This window comes from Colobus angolensis, unplaced genomic scaffold (assembly GCF_000951035.1).
Source record: "Colobus angolensis palliatus isolate OR3802 unplaced genomic scaffold, Cang.pa_1.0 Scaffold117, whole genome shotgun sequence".
NCBI classification, from domain to species: domain Eukaryota; kingdom Metazoa; phylum Chordata; class Mammalia; order Primates; family Cercopithecidae; genus Colobus; species Colobus angolensis.
The window spans coordinates 784,014-808,002 of record NW_012112808.1 but is presented as its reverse complement, the minus strand read 5'-3'; the positions used below and the strand labels follow the sequence as shown (position 1 = coordinate 808,002).

Here is a 23,989-nt window from a genome sequence, read left to right as displayed (position 1 = left end):
CTTGTTGTTCTTATAGAAAAATCATCTTCAGGCCAGATGTGGTGGCTGTCACCTGTAATCCCAGCACTTTGGGAGGCCAAGGCAGGCAGATCACCTGACGTCAGGAGTTCGAGACCAGTCTGGCCAATATGGCAAAACCCATCTCTACTAAAAATACAAAATTATCCAGGCGTGGTGGTGCATGCCTGTAGTCCCAGCTACTCCAGCCTGGGCTGGATAGAGCAAGACTCCATCGAAAAACAAAACAAAAATCTTCAAATAAAAATAACCAAGAAAACAAGATATAAATATGATCTAAAAGTTCCTTATAATTACCTAAATAATGTATTGTACTTTCTATCAGAAAAATACTTCTCCCTTTATCGAAGGCTATTTATACTCTGTTAAAACATTTTATACTGAAAACACATAGGATATAATTGTCTGTAACTTCTCCCAGATATAAGCTAGAAAGATTTGCTTGTAAGGAACAAATAATAACAACAATGACAATAATACTAGTGATAATTGTACTTAATTCATATATAAAATATAGGTAAAGTCATTAACTAATATTTTACTGCACTTAAAATTCTAGACAAAGTATAATTCAGGCAAATGTTTTAAAAATATGTGAATCCTACTTTCAAAAAAGTTTAGTTACTTAAAAGCACTGTAAAACTAGGATTGGGGGCAGCAAACCTTTGACATTTACATTTTGCTTGTCCTTTCCTACTCTTTGGTCAGTCAACATCCTTTGTTCTTTGTTAATAAGCTATGATCTGATAAGCTTATTTCTGACTTGCGTTGGGGAAGAAAGGGAGGACAGGATTACACGTGAGCACTTCAGAGTGACAAGTGTGTTCCCTGGGCCACTGAAGAAAACAAAGAGGGGTTACGTCCAAAGCTGCTCAAACAGTTGTGTGTTGCTTCTATGCAAACATGAGAATTAAACAACTACCAAAAAGCTCCTCGAATTTCTCTAAACAAAAATTAGTAACTTTAAAAAGTGACACATTTTTAATTATTTTTCAAGTCTATCTTCAATTTTTAAAACAACTTTGAACACAAGAATGAAAGCTCATTAAACTATAAATACATTTTGGCAATATTTATGTACTTTAAATAAACTTGTTAAGTCTAGATCTTAATTTTTAAACACACATAAGAAACCTAGTAAAGTATTTGTGAATTTCCAGCATGAATACATTGCAAATGTCAAACAAAACTTAACTAGTGAAAAAAGTATACAGTTTTAAAATTCCTCAAATTTGAGGTTAATCATTTACAGAATAAACTAAGTGAGTCTAGTTAATATATAACATATTTGTCATAAATCATGCTTAGAAAATGTAAGTACCTTTATATTTTACAGAAAATTTCCCAATGGTAAATGTGACTTAATTTTTAACTTATTTTATTTGGAATAGATTGTAAAACATTTACATAATCCGAATTTAATCAACTGATACTTGATCCCCAAAAATCTTGCAAATAATAAGTTCATACCAGTTCCCAAGGGGCAATAAATGCTAATTGTAGTAAATCTGCTTCCTGCAGACAGTGCCAATGAAGGGCAGTTTCCAGAGTCATTAATAAACAGATAAAATAGAAAACAGTCTTTGACTGTACTTTAAACATGTTTCTTTCAACATTAAGCACATTAATGTACCCAAGTAGTCTAGACTGCAGAGAAATAGCAAAGAGATAATCTCCAATACAAGGAGAACTACAGAGCCAGTTTCCAGGAAAAAAAAAAAGAAGAAAAATCTGACAATTTCAGAAAATCTTTCTTTCAGAAAGTCTATTTGTGTATCTAAAATTAGCACCAATACTCCAGAAATAGTGAAACAATAAGATGGTTTCAAAATGATGACCCCTTTTGTCCAAACTGACAACAGTAGCTGGCTATGCAGAGAAAATCACGTGCTTCAGGGCAATCCACTTGTATAATATCCTGTTGATCCACATCTCAATAATCAGACACATATTGATCTGCTCCTATCAACTGTTAGTCATTCCTCCAAAGCTGTATTTTATACTAATCATTGCCAAAGATAAGGAATTTGTCCTTTGATTTGTAATTAAGTCTCAGAACCAGCGTTAGATACTGTTATCTCAAAGTCTAGCATCCAGGAGAGAAGGCAGAAGCATTTCTCAAATTGTTTCAATCCCAAAGATAAATTGTTAAAGCACACAGTTCAATTTAACATTAGTGAATTGTTTCTTTTGAACTGATCCTGGCCCCACTCATCACTGTGAAGATTAAAAGCAACTATCCCCAGGTTTCAACTCTGTCTTGGTATGTGCTTTCTCAGATTTAGTAGTGAACTATTACATCCACCACTTTATTTGAAGTCCGTAATAGGAAATTAGGTGGGTCCCACATCCCTGTCTTCATAAATAAGGGAACTAAGGCTCAAAGAGCTCCAGTTATTTTCCCAGGGCCACATAGAAAGTATCATATAGAAATGACTGACTCAATCTGCTTGCTCCAAGTTTCTGATTTTTTCAAGGATCATTTTAAGTCTTTTTTTTTTTTTTTTTAACATTTTAAAACAAGTGAAGGGGGCAGGGCACTGGGGAGTGGCAAGGGGTCAAGGACACAGCTTTGACCTATATCAGCTGGAGTTGTATATGCTCTATCTGCATGGCCATATATGGAGGTGCTGAAGAGGGAAGAAAGTAGGGATCAGCAGGCTTCTAGTTTTGCACCAGCTACTGTCACACTCCCTCACTTTGGCTAGGTGCTACTGTCACACTCCCTCACTTTGGCTAGGTACTATCCTGTTCTGAACCACAATTCCTCCTTTCTTTCCTGGGAGGCCAAGGAGGTGCTTTTTCTCAGTTGTGATTTTTAATTGCATTTCTCCCAGTACCCAAAGTGTAACAGTCTAACTTGAGTGTTGGGGAAAAGAAGGGTGTATCAGAGGGTGGGCAAGCAGGCAGGCAGGCAGGGAAATAACCACTCTGATTTTGCTTTGATATCTGTTTCAAGTCCTGTAATGACAGATCTTATTCCAGTGCAGAATGTTTTGGAAATATAGTTGAAAGGGTTATGTGATTGTTTTTAAGTACATTTTAAGTGTTGACTAATAAAAGGCAAATATCAGAACAAAAGAACAGTTTAATATAGCATTTTTAAAATCTTTTGGTATTCTAAGGCATCCGTGACCTGCTAAAATCTAATTATTTCTCCAATACCCTTTGGAATTGTTCAGAAAGATGTGGTATAGTTTCTAACTAGTACATTAAGCATCTGGCCTGACTTCACAGAATTACAGATAGCTGAATGTGCACTCTCTATATATTTTATTAACATCCTATAGGCTTATGCTAAGATGTAACACTGATGTGCCCTGACATGCATCACTACCTGTTGACAGAAAAATCTGGGCTAGACTTGAGAGGGTCTACAAATAGAGTATCTTTTAAAGATGTTTTGGCAATTTTAACAGAAACTCTGGCTTAAGAAAAAAAAGACAAAGAGAAAAAGAGCAGTTTCAAGTTTATAAATGTATAAAATATGCCCAAGTTTCAGCATGCTAAAATCTCTGAAAATGAGCTGATCCTTAGCATTCACTCCTTCCTTCTCAGCCTAAGAGTACCCTTTTTCCTTTGGGTCATGCCCTGTCCTCCATTCTCAGTTGTGTGTCTGAGTAAGGCTGGGCTTATCTGCAGCTCCTGCAGTGGGCTTAAGCTCACCAGCATATCTCCTCACCCCATGTAATAGGTTCAGGAATGAACCTATGATCAAATTTAAGCAAATGAGAATCAGTGACCCCCAGGGCTTTGTGCAGGGGCTCTTGGAGGACGTGTCTCTCCCTTGAACACTGTGTTACGGGAATGTGATATGTGGAACTGTTACTGCCTAAGAGGAAATCCCAGAGCTGCCAAATGCTCACTGTATATAGCCTGAGGAGGCTGCCAGCAATGAGAAAGGCAGGACAGAGACCCAGAGAGAAACTGTATTCTTATTGACATATTTTAAGCCACTGTATCAAGCTTTACCTGAAGTTGTACTATACATTTTAACTTCTCAGTCACATGAACCAATGAATTCCAATTGTTGATTTTGCAAGTAAGGCTTAGATATTCAATGACTTGCAACCAAAAGAATCTTAACTGATAACAGTCCAAGACATTTAATATATCAAAAGTATGAACTATTTTTTCTTTTCTTTTCTTTTCTTTTTGAGATGGAGTTTCGCTCGTATTGCCCAAGCTGGAGTGCAATGGTACAATCTCAGTTCACTGCAACCTCCACCTCCTGGGTTCAAGTGATTCTCTTGCCTCAGCCTCCCAAGTAGCTGGGATTACAGGCACGTGCCACCATGCCTGGCTAACTTTTTGTATTTTTACTAGAAACGGGGTTTCACCATGGTAACCAGGCTGGTCTCAAACTCCTGACCTCAGGTGATCCTCCCGCCTCGGCCTCCCAAAGTGCTCCCAAAGTGGCATGAGCCACTGCGCCTGGCCAAAGTGTGTTTTCTTTACACAATTTTGAAGATTTTATTCTCATAGAGAATGCTGAGGGAAAGGAAAATCATGAAGAATGTTTCTTAGACTTAAAAGAACCTTAATATCTTCTAAGATTAAATCTTAGAACTTCATAGTTGGAGGTAGTTTGGGGATCATCTAGTCCTACTAGTTTCTTTTACACAGTGAGTCAATAAATATGTATATGATGAATGAATGAATGTGTGAAGACTGAATGAATGAATGTGTGAATAAGGTAGCTTAACTCTAGACAGACCTGAATTATATTGTTCCATGAAATGACTGTGTATTTTAGTCAGTTTCAGCTGGTAGTTGGTAACTAAAAGACAGATGAGGCTTCTGTGTGCATGTTGTTTTTTCTTTTTTTTGTCTGGATATACAAGTAAATGGCAGAACCTGGGAAACCCAATTCCAAATCCAATCTCCTTTCTTGTCCACTAGGAAACATCTCACATCTTCTCATAAAAACAAAGACCACCACAAAGTCCTTTGAGATGACAAGTTCAGATAGTCCTAGAATTTTAAAACTGGGATATGTTATTGAAGTTCATTTCCAAACCAGTTGCTTTCAACCTGAAATGCATTTTCTCATGTACAATGTTAGATTCACAGGCTAGCCAACAAAACAGAACAAAATGCAAAATAGCAAACACATTTTCAACCCAAAATATCTACTACAACCCAACTAAGTGTTAAGTTCTTGGAACATGAGGTCACGAGATGTGTAAGTACAAGAGAAAAAAAAATCAATAGAATGCTCTCCTAATCCTCTTTTTCACTTCCATTTACTAGCTATAAAATTACTTCAAAGGGAAATTTGAAAAATTTCAAAAATCTGTTATTGGCCCTGTACTACCGCCCTTTGTGCATTCTTCTCCCATTCTTAGTGTCCTTTTTGTTCCAGGTGCTTGGATGCCCCCTATCTTAAATAATGACAGCTATCATTTTATTGAGCACTTACTGTGAGTCAGGCACTGAGCTAATAAACTCAAAGAGATGAAGTAATTTGTGTATAGTCATGTGGCAAAGCCAACATGGAACCCAGCTGTACTAGTCTCTAAAGCCCATGTTCTGAAACTACCCAGGTCTACTACACTGATTGTCCTCCATCCTGAGCCAAGTCCTTCCTACTGTGAGAATCCACCTCCTCCCTTCCTATTACAGCCTAAAGGACTTCATGCTAAAGACTGCCAGCATCCTGTCCCCTTCAAACAGTCATCCCCTTATTGTAGCCAATGTGCCTTAAAAAACAAAAGAGGAGAGCAATCTGAAGTAACTCATGATAACCTCATGTTTCCAGAGGTTGTACATACTATTTCAAAGGGGGCACATATTATTATAAGTTCACCTCCAACTGGTAGCATTTCAGGTAGCTGATAAGAGTGGGAAGTAAAACAATATGTAGGCAGCAAAAGAGTATATATTTTGGGACGGCATAGGAGGCCAGAGCCGGGCACGGGGCTCACGCCTGTAATCCCAGCACTTTGGGAGCCCAAGGTGGGTGGATCACGAGGTCAGGAGTTCGAGACCAGCCTGGCCAACGTGGTGAAATCCCGTCACTACTAAAAATACAAAAATTAGCTGGGCGTGGTGATGCATGCCTGTAATCCTAGCTACTCAGGAAGCTGAGGCAGGAGAACTGCTTGAACCCAGGAGATGGAGGCTGCAGTGAGCCAAGATCGTGCCACTGTGCTCCAGCCTGGGCGACAGAGAGAGACTCTGTCTCAAGAAAAAAAAAAGAGAAAAAGAATAGGAGGCCAGAGATTCTACGAGTTTGCCTCCAAAGTCAGTACCCCAGTATAGAATATGTTTTCACAATTTCTTTTCTTTTCCTACATTTTAATCTATAGCTTAAAAGGGGAAAAGAAAGCAACAAAAAATAATTGGCATTTAATAAATCCTTGCTGCCTTTATCTGTCATGTGATGAAACCAAAGCCTAGGGCAATAAATATGAAGTCATATAACAAATGGCAGTCCAGGGAAGTGAAACCTCCGAACTGCTAACTCCCAGGCCAGTACAATTTATTTTTGATACCTATAACCCAAATCACCAATTGATCTTTCTTTTCTGTTTAAAGCTCTGTCTGAATGAAGACAAAACTTATTAAATATGGATCTAAACCCACAGGAATTTGACCAGGCAAAAATTTCCTTTTTTAAATAGAACGAACTCCCATCTGAAAATGGCTTTTAGAAAGAATTATTTCATAAAATAATTTAATCCATGTGTTTCACAGTAACAGAAAAGAGTCTACCCTTTTTAAAGAGATTATCTGTTATACCCACCTCCCTTTCCTCCCAAAATTGAGCAGCTGCATATCAGTTTAATTGTACACTACCTAGCAGTTCAAAGAAACTGGCTTTTCAATGGACATTAGAATCTAAAACTCCTAGATTTAATGGGTCTGTCCTCTGAGGCCCACAAAAGTGCAATCATAGAACAATAGGGTCAAGACATTTCTTATCAAGGGTTCACCTACTTTGATATCACCCATTCTTGGAAGGGAACTCAGAAGGTCAAAGTGTTATCAAACAAACATATAAATAGATAAACTAAACGAAGTTAATGAAGAGACCACAATCAAATACTCCTGGGAAAGACTATTAGCTGGCCTTCTTCAGAAATAAATGTGCAGGGAAAAATTGAGAAAGGACAAAGGAGAAAGTCATGCACTTCTAAGAATAGAGCAAATAAAGATATTAGTTTAAGGAGATGGTCCTCCAGGTAAATACAACAGCTAAGTTCTTACCAGCAACATGACCATGTGAAATACACTTATTTGATGGAAAACTTATGGGCACAAAGCAATTATTGACCAAATAGCAGAAACCAGTCTACAAAAACCATAATTAAAAATAAAAGTATAATTCTGTTCACTAGACATAGAAATTTATAATATCCATGTCTTACAACTGTCCAGTGCTTATTCATGTACCTAAATTAAAATAAAATAATTTCAATCTAGGCAAACCACCCTGAAAGATTTTTTCTTAAGATGTTTATATCTAAACCCATGCTCAGATCAGCAAAAACATTTAGAAAGGAAAATATTCTATTTAATTTTTTAAAAACATTTTATTGGGGATCGTTAAATATAAATAATCCATTTTAAATAATATAAACATGTAGTAGAAGTACATAAAACATACTTTCATTTTCTAAAACATAGAGAACAGTAACTTCTTCACCTCCAAAAGAACAGACCATTTATTGCCATTTAAAAAAATCATTTGGCATTCCTATTGCCCTTCCCATAACTAAATGAATCAGTGATGTGTATATATATGTATGTGTATATATATATTTTGAGGCAGGGTTTTGCTCTTGTTGCCCAGGCTGGAGTGCAATGGTGCAATCTTGGCTCACTGCAACCTCTGCCTCCTGCGTTCAAGTGATTTTCCTGCTTCAGCCTCCCAAGTAGCTGGGATTACAGGCGCCCACCACCACGCCCAGCTAATTTTTTCTCCATGTTGGTCAGGCTGGTCTCGAACTCCTGACCTCAGGTGATCCGCCCACCTTGGCCTCCCAAAGCGCTGGAATTATAGGCGTGAGCCACCGTAACCAACCCTGATGTATATATTTGAACCTGCTTTTTATTCATTTGTTCAATAAATGAATAAATATTCACAGTTGGGATTACTGGCCTACATCTTCCACAATTATAACATTATTTTAGCTAGTGAACAATTAAACTAATTTGATTTTGGTTAACTTCTTTTCAATACAGATGGTTTAAAAATAAAACAAAACCTGTGTTTTTCTATTGTGATCTTAAAAATATCTTTCTAACATGCTTTTTAAAAATATATATAAGTATGCTGCCACTGCCTTGTAGTAAACTTTAGAAAATGTTGAGATTCCAAAGGGCTGCCTACAAACCAAATGGCATCCTAGCTTTGGCAGGCTGATGCTTCATTTTGGCTGCTCTCGCCCCCTCTAGCGTTTGCAAAGCTCATCTGTCTGATTATCCAGTTACCTCACTGAACAAGAGCTTGGCTAAGTCCTGCCCATCTATGACATCACCCCCTTCTTCAACCACTGCGAGGTGAAGCTTTAAACTTCAGACTTGGAGGTGGGCTGTGTGCAGTAAACTGGAATGCTCTCCCTCGCTCACTCCTCAGTGTAGGAGTGATCTGAAGCAGGACAAGCTCAGCCTGCAGCTGCCGTGGGCTTTGTGTGGACTGGACGCAGAGCTTGGGAGACGGGGGAGGGCTATTACTCCAATTCACAGTCAATGGAATTACAGCTATAGCGGCAGTGTATATAGGATTGCTTTTTCTCGTCTTCCTGGTAAGTGTTTTCCATGTTTTTTCTTATGATTGTCCCAGAAAGTTTGCTTGGTTTTACTCTCTAGAAAGAAACGACTGGATACTATGAGAAATCCAAATAGGAACGTTTGCTCTGTCACCAGAAAAAGCAATATATGTGTGTGCAAGCCAGCAAAGACAAATTTCACTATATGGCCAAATGCAAGAAGTTTCTTAGAACCTTCTTTCATTTATAAAAGATAGTAAGTGGCTATTTTCTGTCTCGAGTAATTGCTATTTGAAAAGAGCCTTATGGAAAACAGCAAGTTGGAAAGTTCAGTGTTAAATATCAAAGAATACATGGAGATTCTTCACAGATAGAAAAGCAAAAGGTCCTGCTAACTTGGTGTGTACTGTATGTGTGGTATGATCACCAATTGCTGTTTTTACAACTGTGAAAGAAAATCAATAATCCCTCAGCCCACGAGTACGCAGTACATGAAAAGCATACATCTTGCTCACAGCTAGCCGAGCTGCTCCTAGAGACTTATGTGCCTCTGTAAAGGATTAACAGCTACACCTAGATTTTAAAGCTTGCACTGCTATCATGCCTGAGCTGCTTCAAGCATTTCAGGCTTGCAAATCTCAACTGGTAAATTGAACTCAGAGGAGGGGGAGACTCTCTTCCAAACCATATTCCCTCTTCAATAGAATGCCAAAATCCATTGCTTAGGCAAGTGTGGTATGTGACTAGCATAGTAAATGGCTAAGTCTACTCAGAAAAACTAACAAAGCTCACCCTGGAAGCTATGCCTGATGTATGCAGTGAGTTTGGGGTGGCAGGAAAGAAAAATAAATGAGTAGAGCCCTCATCAAGTGGGTTTTGCAGAGGATCCATTCTTTGCAACTTATAATAGGAAAATCTTATATTGGAAGAAATGCATTTATACTACAAAGCTTGAAAAAGTAGTTAAATGTATCTTCTCAAAAAAATTTTTTCACTAAATTAGGTCTGAAACAAAATGGTTGCATATAGGTAAAGAGTGCAACAGGCCCATCCATGTCTTCTCAACGTCTGGGGGGTTCTTTTTTGTTATTTTATTTAGAATTTAAAGAAAAAAAAACTTGATTATTTTTTTCAATTGTTAGTCCAAATTCTCTAATGGTTTTAATAATAAGGCTGTTTTAAATATTCTTAATATATCTGTCTCCTTTAAAATGCTCATCTATGTTATTTTATTAACCAGAAACAACATAAATAAAGCCACTAGAAAAGTCCTTCAGCTGTAGCAATGCCTTTCATTTATCTCCAACTGCATAAAAATATCCTGACCAGCCTAAACATAAAGAATAAATTTGCCTATATTCAGGGGGAATCACTTATAATTGACCCAAAGTGACAGAGGACTAATATTCATCTCTTCTGAAATGAATAAAGAAAAATGAATCCTTTAAAAGTACCACAATAATATCAACATTACCAACTACCACAAATATTAATGACAATATGCCAGGTTTTTACCATGGGAAAATTAAATCAGAGATATGCCCCTTAGTTTGGACACATATATACACACACAGACAAACGTACATCTATTTATCACCCTGAAATAAAAACAGGGTTATAAAAATGCACAGATTTAACTAAGAAAACTAAAATTTGATTTTTTGAAGAGCACAGCCAAAACACATCAAGTCCAAGGATCAGCGAAATATTAGTGAATGAATAAACATAATGAATTCATTAATATCGTGGTTCTGTATAACTGTCTACCAGTTATTAATTGGGTTTTTCATTTCGCTGCACCCCATCCTTTAAAATCAATTATGACTGCGTTCAAAACGCACAATTAAACACTTCCCAAACATAACGTTTGTGAAATGTATAATTCGATAGCAAATAAAGTTTTTACAAAAAGAAGAAAAACAGTAAGAAAATTTGTCATAACTAAAGGTGGCAGCAAAATAGAAGGTATGTTTCTTTTGCTTTTAAGTGTTAATTAAAGAGCCTACAATTCTATCAAAACTTTTTCAGAGCTAAATGAAGCAGTGTGAAATAAATTTGGTTGAAATCTTGTGGCTGTCAGACTTTGTTAGCAAGCTATTAATTATCTTTACCCCAGTTTCTTCTCTAGACTGTATTGCCCAATCAAATAGAAACTCCAATTATGCTCAGCATCTCCTGCCTAGGGACACAAGACCCTAATGAACATTCAGTCTCTCTCGACGAAAAATACAATAATCAGCTTTAAATATGCAAGTGCACTGCAGAGAGATTTTTCTGTGCTTTACTTGGCCACACACCCTAAGGCTTCCTCCTCTTTCTGGATTATTTTGAACAATTTTAAGCCCTACAAAAATCAGTGCAGGGAATTTGCCCTGTCTTAATAATATATTAATGTTTCTTCTTTCTTGCTTTTCATTTTTGATATGCCAATGTTCATACCAATATTAAATCTGGTCACTAAAACACATATTTGGTTTATAGTTGCCATTTCAGTCATTTCTTAACTTTTATGCCTCTTTTTAAGGTGGGTGGGCTATATAACAAAAAATGTGATTGATTACTGGCAAAATTCAGAGCTAACTTAAAAATTCTGAATAGATCCCCTTATATATTCTTTTATTCAAACTCATTTATTAAAAAAAAAAAAAGCATTAGAAATAACTGTTTAAAGTCAAATGAAGACTACCATAAATAAAATCAACAATGGAAATAAGATTCAGTAAATTTTTCAAAGGCCATAATTTCTCCCCTCCTTCTTTCCTCCTTCCCCCTACCCTCCCACCCCCCACCTTTTGCCCCAGAGGCCTTCACTGTTCTTCTCAACGGGAGGCTTTGTTGTAATTAAACCAGAGAAAAACTGGCCAGCAGCAGCCAACATCTGACTTGCGGCTTCTGAAAGCAGTGTTCTGGTAGAGTGTACCACCCCCCAGCGGGCAAAAACTCTACAGTAAAAATCTCTCAGCAATATTAATCCTCAAAACTGCATTTTCTCTTCAGAGTATAAAAATGGATGTTTCTCAGCTCCTTCTAACATTGCACCATTTCAAAAATTTACTGAAAGTCAACAAATAAATTTCCAACAAAGAGTTGGTCTTCTGAAACAGCATTCTTCCTCTTAAGAAAATAGGTATACACATTTCTGAAAGTATTTTCCAGTTTCAAAATACAGACCGACATCACTAAATTTGGTTAAACATCACACTAAAGGACAGTTTTCAAAGCTATGTTTATGTTGTGTAAGAAAAAACTTTAGAGTTATCTGTTTACGAAAATCCCAGAGAAAACAGATTTTAAGTAGAAAACAATAGAGTATAATTTAAGCAAAAGCTAAAATTTCATTTGTTTTGCATATGCAGAATCTCTTTCCTACCCTAAAATCAAGTGTCAGGGATGTATAAAAAGCTTTCTGCAGGTATTAGTCTGTTTAAATGAAAGGAGGGAGAAATTGCTCTCATTTGATGAGACAATGACAGCTTTTGTTCTTTATTCTTTTACTTTACATGTGCACAAGTTACCGTGGCAACTTTGAAGAGAAAACCCACAGACCACATTTGGTTAAAAACCATTTTTAAAGTGTGCCACTGGACTGTGGATTGATCAGTTTATGTGTTGTTGATTTTCTTCCTCTTCATCTGGTTTAAGTAATACCCTACTTGTACATGAAAAACAATGTATTTTATGACTTCAGGTGGTCTCACCGACCAGTATAGTGCTTGCCACACAGTAGACTAAAATAAATCTATTTGCTGAACTACTGTATGGAAACTTAAATATTAGAAATTTAAAGCACATCAACCAAGTTGTACTCACACAGTTAAAAAGGAATTTAAAGTCTGCAATGGTAAAATGTGGTTTAACAAAAGTAGGCGCACTTTTAATTCCTTTTGCTCAAAAGTCAGCACAAATTTAAAGCATGCCCCTACCCCAAACGCTATACCACTTACCTTCACCACTCTCTAAATTAATATCTTACTCGTTCTTACAAGTCTTGTTCTCTAATTCATTTACTTTGGGTTTGATATCATAAAAGGAAGCAGCATTCACTATGCTGAAGGATAATACCCCAGTTTGCCTTCTTGTTTTAAGGATGCTTGATTTAACTTTACAAGCCAAAATAAATGAAGCAGAATTCAATTCATTTGTCACAAACGTACCGGGGAAAAGAACCAGTAACAGAAAAAGTAAAAATACTTAGCATTGGAAATATTATCCCCTATTTTCCATAAATGAAACAAGGACCTTGTTCAGGCTAGAAAATAGTCTGGATAAAACCAAGTATGAAAAGGCACACTTGCTTCTCTGCCTCTCAGCAAACCCTTCAGACTTCATGACTCTCAAGAGGAGAGTTAGAGGTCCTTCTGCTTGCCTGGCATTAAACAAAAGAATTGGAACTTTCCTGAAATCTGATGATCGTGGAAAATTTAACTACCAGACAGGCTGCTTAGAAAGCATTTTGCTGTCACTATCAACTAACCTGATGTACTCCAGTTTTTCAGTTTAACCATATATGTAGTTTATTTGAAATACCGTTTGTTGTTGCAAAGACTTAGCATTCACAGGTTGAGCTTTTTTAGCAGCAATTTAAGCCTTCATAAATAAATTACCTTCCTAATACTCTAAATTATGATTGTATAAATTCCAGTTTACCTAGAAATATTCACAAAGTTGGATACGTTTGTTTAGGCATGAGTTTTTTTTTAGCCTCAAGGTTTTGCTTAAAACAATGCAACTAACTTGGATTAAAAGTTATACATGCCATTATATTTTAGACTGAATATTTTTAAAAGTCCCCAGCATTAAGAAATCATTCTGTGGGAGAAATCATTAAAAAAAGAAACTAAAATCTCAAAACCTTATACTTGAATTAATATTTTTCAAAAATGAGTAATGATCAAACAGGTCAAATCAAAATCAATTTAAATCTAAGGCATAAATAAGAAGTTAGCATTATTATATAGCTTCATCTTAATCTAAGTAATATTCTCAAAACATAAGAAATACCTTCTCATAACACTCCCAGCTCCAAAATATTGTAGTAGCAGGGAAGAAATCATATAAACATGTAGATTGCCGCAAGTTCTTGATTTTATTTAAATATCAGTTTTCTATTCAGATACAACTTCTTATATTAGTTTTCCTAAAATAGTATCCTTACCTATTTACATGTTTTATTGGGTGTACCATGGAAATAAATTGGAAGCTTTTCAGACTTGATGATTACATTATAAATGCAAAAAAAATCCACAATTTTTATTTGTAAAAAGAAAGTGAATATGAATATAAGGATCCCTATTAAAAATTTGATTCATCAGTGAGGTGATTATGTTTTTCTTCTTTTTACTACAGTTTTAAGTGTTTTATAGTTAAATAATGATTCCATTAAAAAATTTTTTTAAACATTCCATTAAGTTACCAGGGCTCCATTTATGTTTTTCCCCCAAGTTACCCCATTAACAGTATTTTTCTAAAAGATCGATTCATTTTGTTCAGAAGTAATGGCCTTTCACGCCTAGGCAGACAGAAAGGCTCTGAAGTCAGTGTTGTGGAAACCTGGCCACAGTGTCCATGCCAGTGGGGGTCATTTTTCTTTTCATCATCGACATTTGACTACAGTATTTCTAGGTGCGCAAATATGTAGATCCAGCTCAGAAAGGGGAAAGTCAAAGCATAGGAGAAGATCGTTCATTTTTGATGAAGCGGTCCTTGTAGCCTTTAATATGCCAAAACCAAAACCCAAAAATCTGTTTAGCACTACAGTTTCAAACATAAATGGGAAAGAGAAGATATAAAATGTAGTCAAACATGAATGGTTTTGAGCCTAAGTAAAGGGAGTAGGGGCATATGAAAGTAGCTCTGAATGTAACCTTCATTTCTGAAAGAGTATCCTTCTCTCCTAAGAAACCTGTTTTATGTTTTCCCTTTTATTTAAATACAATGTGGGGAGAAAAGAATGACATTTTCCAAGAACTTAATGAGATTTAAGGCTTTCTGTTAATCCCACATTATTACCACTATTGTATGAATGGCAAATGTGAGTTTGCATATCAAACAGAATAGAGGAAGCAGCTTCACAAATGTAAAACAGGTAAAATAAACAAATTAATCTTCCATCTTTTCACACCAATTTAGAACTCTTTCATTGTCTGGGTTAAAAATGTGAAAATCAACATATATTGTTAGAGCCTAATTTGGTGAAAAATACATAGTTCAGATACAAGATAAAAGACATTTATTTTATGTCTGGTTATCATTATGATCATCACCTTGGACACACTGTGGTCTGACCTGACTCAGGGAATGATCAGTTTTTAAATCCCCAAATGAGCAGATTCATCATCTCAAGTATATATTGCCTCACTATCATCCCTGGAATATCAGAAATGCTTGACTCTTGGTAACATTTTAAGCAGGTTCTCACTTGTATTTTTATAATGGTTTTTAATTAGTTTCTAATGCAATTTAACATAAGTAGTTGTTTTCTAAACTTAACCACATTATTTTATATGTTGAATAATTTTCAAGTTTAAAAAACTTTTACAGAAGATACTTTAAAAAGTAACCTTGTAATTATAATTTCAACAGCTTGGTTTTCCATTTTCACACACTGAGAAAGCAACAGTTTTCAAGAAAAGATACTATTGGAATTTGACAATAACAAGCAAAGCCCTAAAGGCATCACAGTAAAACCTCACATTAAACAATAAATCATTTAAACTTTCCTCTGTGGGCACTTTGCAATATTCACTAGAGATTGTTTGATCCATCTGCTAACTGCTATTTTTGTTTCAAGTTGCCTAAATAATAAATTATATGTATCTGTAATTTTTTTCACTTTTCTTCTGTTAATACAGCCTATGACCATGTTGGTATGCAGTTAGCAAACTAAAATAAACTGAATTTTTGGAGAGAACCAGAAACACAAATTGTGGCCTTATTTAACATACTCGTTCAGCAGAGCATTTGAATTATGGAACAGATGCTATCCTTGCTGGATGTTAGGTAGTAACTCTGGGAGAAGCAAATTGCTACTACTTTAGTCCTTACTTTCAGGGTCACATCTTTCCAGGATACTCAAATGTTCCCTACATATATACAAAGTATCAGAGTGGATGATCCTGCATAACCAATTGGAATATTACTCACCTCCTCCAAACTCTTAAAAAATCTTCATGCATATTCGATAATGGGCAAAGCAGTCAACATTAAATTCAAAGATCTCTTTAGTCAAGCCAAGCCAAAAGTCTTCTTTCAGAAATGATACACTTATTTAAAATTGGCATATTCATGTATGAATCTAGAGAGAAATGCCCCATCTGGTTTTGATGTGCTTTCCTAATGGTCACTACAAGGAGATCGAAATAATAGTGTCCTTTCTATTTCAAATACAAAATTTTTTTTCAAACTCAGTATACTAAAAGAAAATTAGAACAGTATTCTCCAGAAAAACTAAACATGACTTGAACTTCTATGTCATCTTTTGGGCAAGAACACCTGAGTGCTTAGAGTTTCAAGATCAATAAGTAGTCCTTAGATGTACCCCTAAAGAGAAAGGGGATGGTGTCGACATTCTGCAGTTGGGAAAATTGAGACCTGCAGGAAGAATCAAACAGGGCACTGAGCAAATCAACAGAAAAGCTTTTAACATAGTCTTTTCAACTGTAAATTGTGGATTGTGTGACTTTGTTAAATCATGTTCAGAAATGCCTAAAAAGTTACCTTGGCATTTCTGTCAAAAATATTTGTTAATGTATTTGCTCACCTCTTTGACATGTACTTGTTTTCTTCTTTTTAAACATTTTATCATTTTATGCATATGATTTCAAAGTAAATTTGTAAAGACTGGCTTGAATTTGAAAGCCATGGTGTTTAATTCAAAGTGACACAATCATATAATAGAAATTATCTGTTTGATGACAATCTCAACTTTGGCTCCTACTTTATTTATATAAGAAAATGAGAAGTCTAAAAACAAAGAGGTTAACCTATCCCTTTTGACTAACCACTATGATGAAAGATGTGTTGTTTTAAGACATTGAAATTAAATGTCTAGGAAATTTCTCTAGTATGTTAAAGTTCATTATTAATAGTTCATTAAAACCTTTTACTTTCACAGGAGATGCTCAGTCCCAGTATATTTTAAGGAAGATAAATATAAAGGAAATTTAGTATGCCTCGTTTTCTTTCCATGAAGAATTTAGTTTCCTTTACTTCTTAAAAGAGAATACCTGTTCTTGTATAACGTGACTGCACCAGACATTCTGAAAAATCAGCAAGAAGCAAAAGCTGGAAATAGCTATTTCACAGCAGGTAATCATACCTCAGGATGTAGCTACTGTACAAAGTTTATACTTGGATAATCCTGGATGGGAATAAAGGTAGGGGGTAACTGCCTGAAAAACCTTTTACTATACAGGCCTTAGCATCATGAATGGCTTTCTTCATGAGGATCTGAAGTTACTATCTCTGACCACATTGCACAGAAGAGCCAATAAGAATTTCAAAGAGGGCAATTTCCACTAAGGGAATTAAGCCACACAAAAGGAACCTTCACACAGAAACTATCAGAAAGAAAAAAAAATACATAGGAAGCCATGTGTCCTACATAGTAACAGGAAGCAGAATTGTTTCTGCCCCCACTTTAATGAGCTTGCCCACCATGCTGAACTGCAGCTGGAATGTTCATTGACAACAGCAATCCTGATCTGGAGGTGTGTGCGGCATAGGATTACTTGAAAAAACGGTGAAGAACATTTCCAAGGACTAAACAAAAGTTTGTAAGTCCCAGCCCCTCACCAGGAAAATAATATATGTGCATTGGATATTCACCCCCGCAAAATTTACTCACATCGTTCAATAAGGTAGGAAAAACAAAGTATTTTATTTTCATGCCTAAAATTACAAAGGCTAATTCATACTTAAAAGGACACAAGATATTATATTACACAATACATCAGTATAACTCTGTACTTTGCCAGCCATAGAAAAAGTTGATTTATATTCTAGGTTAGAATTTAAAGAAATATAAATGCACTGTGAAAACACATTATGAGATAGAAAATAATGAAAAATGTGGACAAAGTCATTAAAACTTGCAGTATGAAACATATAACAAAATGCAAACAGAAGAAAGACAGAGTTCAACATGAAGTGAAATTTTCCACTTAGGTTAGCTGGATGTATCAGCTTTGTAATTCTTTCCCAAAAATAAATGAAGGATTCATTCTTATTTTCTTATAGAAATCCACCCATTTAAAATGATACTTAAAATTAATAACCAAAGAAAACGAAATGACATTAATAATCAAAGCAAACTATGGGTTTAATTGAGATTCACGATCTCAAGATGTGGGTAACTATGAAGTATGAAGTATGAAGAGAATAGATATTTTTATGACATTTTTCTATACCTGTATAGTCTTTGCCTAATAAAAAGTAAATATAAAAATTTGTGGTTTTTTGATAACAGTAAAATGGTTACCTTTAAATATAACAAATAATATTCCAAGGTGTTATTATGAATATTAAGAAAGAAATGGATATTCAATTAGCTTGATCAGTGACTGTCTATAAGGTTGATATAAAGTATAATTAAAATACTTTAGATTATTCAATAAAACTTCATTTATATTTAACATTTCAAAATCAAATGGATTTAGGACATGTTACTTTTTAAGGTATAAAGAAATTAAGAAACCATTAAGGTAAAGAGATTATATGACACTGTCTATTGTTAGCTAGCAATAAACCCGACTATGCCCTCTCCCAAAACAAACTAAAACATTAAAAGTGATAATGGATATTTTAGTTTCCACATTCATTTTAAACATTATATTCATTATGCTGTCCTTATTGTTTTCTGTCTTTTTTTACTCACTTCATTTTAGGGTTCTCAAGTAACGGAAGCTACCTTGTATAAAGACCTCAACACTGCTGACCATGATCAGCCCAGCCTGGAGCATCTTCCTCATCGGGACTAAAATTGGGCTGTTCCTTCAAGTAGCACCTCTATCAGTTATGGCTAAATCCTGTCCATCTGTGTGTCGCTGCGATGCGGGTTTCATTTACTGTAATGATCGCTTTCTGACATCCATTCCAACAGGAATACCAGAGGATGCTACAACTCTCTACCTTCAGAACAACCAAATAAATAATGCTGGGATTCCTTCAGATTTGAAAAACTTGCTGAAAGTAGAAAGAATATACCTATACCACAACAGCTTAGATGAATTTCCTACCAACCTCCCAAAGTATGTAAAAGAGTTACATTTGCAAGAAAATAACATAAGGACTATCACTTATGATTCACTTTCAAAAATTCCTTATCTGGAAGAATTACATTTAGATGACAACTCTGTCTCTGCGGTTAGCATAGAAGAGGGAGCATTCCGAGACAGCAACTATCTCCGACTGCTTTTCCTGTCCCGCAACCACCTTAGCACAATTCCCTGGGGTTTGCCCAGGACTATAGAAGAACTACGCTTGGATGATAACCGCATATCCACAATTTCATCACCATCTCTTCAAGGTCTCACTAGTCTAAAACGCCTGGTTCTAGATGGAAACCTGTTGAACAATCACGGTTTAGGTGACAAAGTTTTCTTCAACCTAGTTAATTTAACAGAGCTGTCCCTGGTGCGGAATTCCCTGACTGCTGCACCAGTAAACCTTCCAGGCACAAACCTGAGGAAGCTTTATCTTCAAGATAACCACATCAATCGGGTGCCCCCAAATGCTTTTTCTTATCTAAGGCAGCTCTATCGACTGGATATGTCCAATAATAACCTAAGTAATTTACCTCAGGGTATCTTTGATGATTTGGACAATATAACACAACTGATTCTTCGCAACAATCCCTGGTATTGCGGGTGCAAGATGAAATGGGTACGTGACTGGTTACAATCATTACCTGTGAAGGTCAACGTGCGTGGGCTTATGTGCCAAGCCCCAGAAAAAGTTCGTGGGATGGCTATTAAGGATCTCAATGCAGAACTGTTTGATTGTAAGGACAGTGGGATTGTAAGCACCATTCAGATCACCACTGCAATACCCAACACAGTGTATCCTGCCCAAGGACAGTGGCCAGCTCCAGTGACCAAACAGCCAGATATTAAGAACCCCAAGCTCACCAAGGATCACCAAACCACAGGGAGTCCCTCAAGAAAAACAATTACAATTACTGTGAAATCTGTCACCTCTGATACAATTCATATCTCTTGGAAACTTGCTCTACCTATGACTGCTTTGAGACTCAGCTGGCTTAAACTGGGCCATAGCCCAGCATTTGGATCTATAACAGAAACAATTGTAACAGGGGAACGCAGTGAGTACTTGGTCACAGCCCTGGAGCCTGATTCACCCTATAAAGTATGCATGGTTCCTATGGAAACCAGTAACCTCTACCTATTTGATGAAACTCCTGTTTGTATTGAGGCTGAAACTGCACCCCTTCGAATGTACAACCCTACAACCACCCTCAATCGAGAGCAAGAGAAAGAACCTTACAAAAACCCCAATTTACCTTTGGCTGCCATCATTGGTGGAGCTGTGGCCCTGGTTACCATTGCCCTTCTTGCTTTAGTGTGTTGGTATGTTCATAGGAATGGATCGCTTTTCTCAAGGAACTGTGCGTATAGCAAAGGGAGGAGAAGAAAGGATGACTATGCAGAAGCTGGCACTAAGAAGGACAACTCTATCCTGGAAATCAGGGAAACTTCTTTTCAGATGTTACCAATAAGCAATGAACCCATCTCGAAGGAAGAGTTTGTAATACATACCATATTTCCTCCTAATGGAATGAATCTGTTCAAAAACAATCACAGTGAAAGCAGTAGTAACCGAAGCTACAGAGACAGTGGTATTCCAGACTCAGATCACTCACACTCATGATGCTGAAGGACTTGCAGCAGACTTGTGTTTTGGGTTTTTTTAACCTAAGGGAGGTGATGGTAGGAACCCTGTTCTACTGCAAAACACTGGAAAAAGAGACTGAAAAAAGCAATGTACTGTACATTTGCCATATAATTTATATTTAAGAACTTTTTATTAAAAGTTTCAAATTTCAGGTTACTGCTGCGATTGATGTAGTGGAGATGCCTGAACACAATTCTATATTTTAGTATTTTTTAGTAATTTGTACTGTATTTTCCTTGCAAATATTGGAGTTATAAACCATTTACTTTGTGTTCTACTGAGTAAGATGACTTGTTGACTGTGAAAGTGAATTTTCTTGCTGTGTTGAACAATCAGGACTGCATTCACATGAGATCCTTGTAGTATAAGCACAGGCCATTTTTCACTTTGGTATTAATAAAATGTAAAAAAAACTGGCTGAATGGCTGAATGAGAAATTTTAATTTTAAAAAATGGTTATGAAATAATGTTCCAATTATTAAATTTGTATTATCCCAGTGGTATTCAATAAATCAAAGTGTGTGAAGTAATGGGCTATATCAAACCTGCTGCATATCTCCATTTTTGCTCTAGGCAAATTAATTATCCTTAAAAAAGTTAAGCATATCTTCTGAACTGAATACATCAGCTGGCATAAAAGGAGTGTGAAGTCTGTTAAAGCCATTGTCAGCAAAGCTTTGAAAATAAAGGACTTCACAAAAACAGTAATGTAAATGTGTTTCCAAGTTGCGGGGGAAATATGTACTTAGGAAAACATGAAAACTTAGACTTGTATAGTGTAATGAACATAAATACCAAAACTGCATTTTGGTTTTGCCTATGCCATCCTGATTTTTGAAAAGTGACTTATAAACACAAAATTGTTAGTGTTTATGATGTTTTTATCATAAAGGATGTCAGAGAAATTTTATGCATATTAAAAATGTAGTGTAATTATAAGCGATTCCCCTCAACAACCCAGAGAAAGTAGTTCTTTAAATAAGAGAGAATTTAAAGAAAAATAAATACTAGACATCAAATTTAGATCTGGTTTATGTCAAAGGTTTTAACACTGTACATAAATGTTCAATTTACTTTTACAAAGATCAAGAATACTGCCCATTACTGTCACAATTTTCCAGATATTACATAATGAACTTGTAATGTAACATTTCCTTCTAGCTTCCTACTGAATTGTGAGCTATTACTTGTTGAAAAACCATATCACTTTTCTGTTGCCATGATTTTTTTTTTTCAACAAAAAACCAAAGTGCATTGTACGCCCTTTGGCCAGTCTTGTATGTGCCTTGATCCAACGCTACATGTATTCAGCTTTTAAAACTCGACAAATTTTTCATACTCCTTAAATATGAAAAATTATGGTCTTATTGCTGAATAAAACTTTTAAAAAGTACAGAATAATTGTGCTTGCTTTTTCAGGATTGTGTTACTATCACTAAGTAGCAAATTGCCCAGCACATTAGTCCTAAACAGCCCATGTATTTTTCTAGTCATAAAAATAAAAGTTGGCTAAAAATTTTAAAAAATCAACATCTTGAGGTTGTGTATCATTTTACTTCAAAGAGTTCAGTATTTCATGTATAAATTTATTTCCTCTTACTTCTTCATTGTATAGATGGAAAATTTAAGAAATGGTTTCATGGCCTTTCTCTCTTAGGCACACTGCTGCCACTGTGCTGATACTTTTTAAGGTGGTCTTTGAAAAATTGTTTTTTTAAAATAGCCTTTTTAGTAGAGTGAGTTGGCATTTGTGATACTGTTTCTGGCATACAACTCCTAAAATCTTTGCAATCTTCAAAGTGATATATTTTCATTTTTCATATGCTAATGAGTTCACTGATGGCTGGCAGGCCCTAAGTAGCTTCAAGATAAAGTCTGGTCATTGAAAAGACCAAGACACGATTATAGGGTTGGGACTTACAACCCCAAACCCCAACTTCCAGAGAAGGGGAAGGGGATGAAGATTAGGTTGATCACCAGTGACCAGTGGTTTAATCAAGCATGCCTGTGTAATCAAGCCTCCATAAAAAAACAAAAGGCCAAGGTTTGGAGAGCTTCCAGATAGCTGAACATGTGGAGGTTCCTGCAGGGTGGCATGCCTGGAGAGGGCGTGGAAGCTCTGTGCCCACCCAGACCTCACCTAATGTTTCCTGCCATCTGGATCCTTTGTCGCATCCTTTATAATACATCAGTAAATCTGTTGCCTTGCATTTTGTGAGCTGTTGTAGCAAATTAAGAGAACACAAAAAGGGATCCTGGGAAACCAAACATGAAGCTGGCTAGTTTTGCAACTGGTGTCTGAAGAGGGGGCAGTCTTGTGGGAATAAGCGCTCAACCTGTGGGATGTGACACAATTTCCAGGTAGCCAGTGTCAGGATTAAACTGAATTGGAGGACATCCGGCTGGTATCTGCTGAAGAACTGATTGTTTGCTCGGTGTATGGGGCAAAACTTGGTAAGACAAGTCTTCTGTGTTGATTATTGTTGAATGAGAGAATTAAAACACACACACACACACACACTGTGTGTTTTCCACACAGAGCATCAAAAGACTTGAAATCTTTCAATCTTTTCATAATGTCTGTACTATTTAGAATAAATAGTACAATTAAAAACAAACCACTTACCCTTCCTAGCTATGTTTCCATATCTGTAAAAGGGGGTTATTAGTACCCTTATTTTTGTGAGGATTAAATGACATGATGGGCATGGAAACTGTACAATCTTCTACAAAATATAAGTTACTACTATTATGGTCAACAAATGTTTGCCATCTGTTCCCAAATTTTACTAGAGACTGCTCCTTCTACTCCTCTACTGACAAGGAGATATCTCCAAGTGACTATGAAATCTTATTAATTATTTGCTTGCTATCTTCAAAATGTTTCCCAACACTCTGTCTTTTGGCTTCCCGTTATGGCTGTTTTCGAGGAACAACTGAAAGACTAATGTGATTAACATTAAACATAGTGAATGTTTCTGAAGGAAGTCTGACCTTGCTTCTAGAAGTTTTGAATAGTTTAAGCTATAGTTCTTATAAAAGTCAGGGAAAGGACTGAATATCTCCATAAAGTCTCTATAAACCTGTAGTTTATAAAAAGAAAAAAAAAGAAAAAAAAAAGAGATTATATTGATATTTTCCAGTCAGTATACCTTTCATGAGCATAGAAAAGTTTGTCAATGTTCTAAAATACACCTTTTGATTATGTTGCCTGGAATAAATCAGAAACATGTTTTATACTAGCAAATATGCAGAGCACCAACAGGATACAAGTTTTTTCTTTATCTACACTTGCTATAAAATCCAGTTGCTTTGCAAAGTACAAAATATACATATATATATAC

At 35.9% G+C, this 23,989-nt stretch overlaps 2 protein-coding genes across 5 annotated transcripts in view; one reads left to right on the top strand and one right to left on the bottom strand.

Annotated features, from left to right (window-relative positions):
* Positions 1–23,989, bottom strand: part of MACROD2 (MACRO domain containing 2) — a 2,135,582-nt gene that overhangs the window by 1,745,550 nt on the left and 366,043 nt on the right. The gene's annotated exons all lie outside the window — the stretch shown is intronic.
* Positions 8,508–22,175, top strand: FLRT3 (fibronectin leucine rich transmembrane protein 3). Of its 2 annotated transcripts, XM_011962659.1 has the most exons (3): positions 8,508–8,771; positions 16,849–17,042; positions 18,620–22,175. In XM_011962659.1, exon 3 carries the CDS (start codon positions 18,672–18,674, stop codon positions 20,619–20,621), a length of 1,950 nt encoding a protein of 649 aa, XP_011818049.1. In that variant the 5' UTR covers positions 8,508–8,771; positions 16,849–17,042; positions 18,620–18,671; the 3' UTR covers positions 20,622–22,175. The 2 variants fall into 2 exon arrangements, with proteins under 2 accessions (XP_011818049.1, XP_011818042.1); XM_011962652.1 differs by lacking the exon at positions 16,849–17,042.

What these genes read in the sequence shown, in the direction of transcription:
- FLRT3 (XM_011962652.1), top strand. Translation starts at nt 18,672, where the DNA reads ATGATCAGCCCAGCCTGGAGCATCTTCCTCATCGGGACTAAAATTGGG.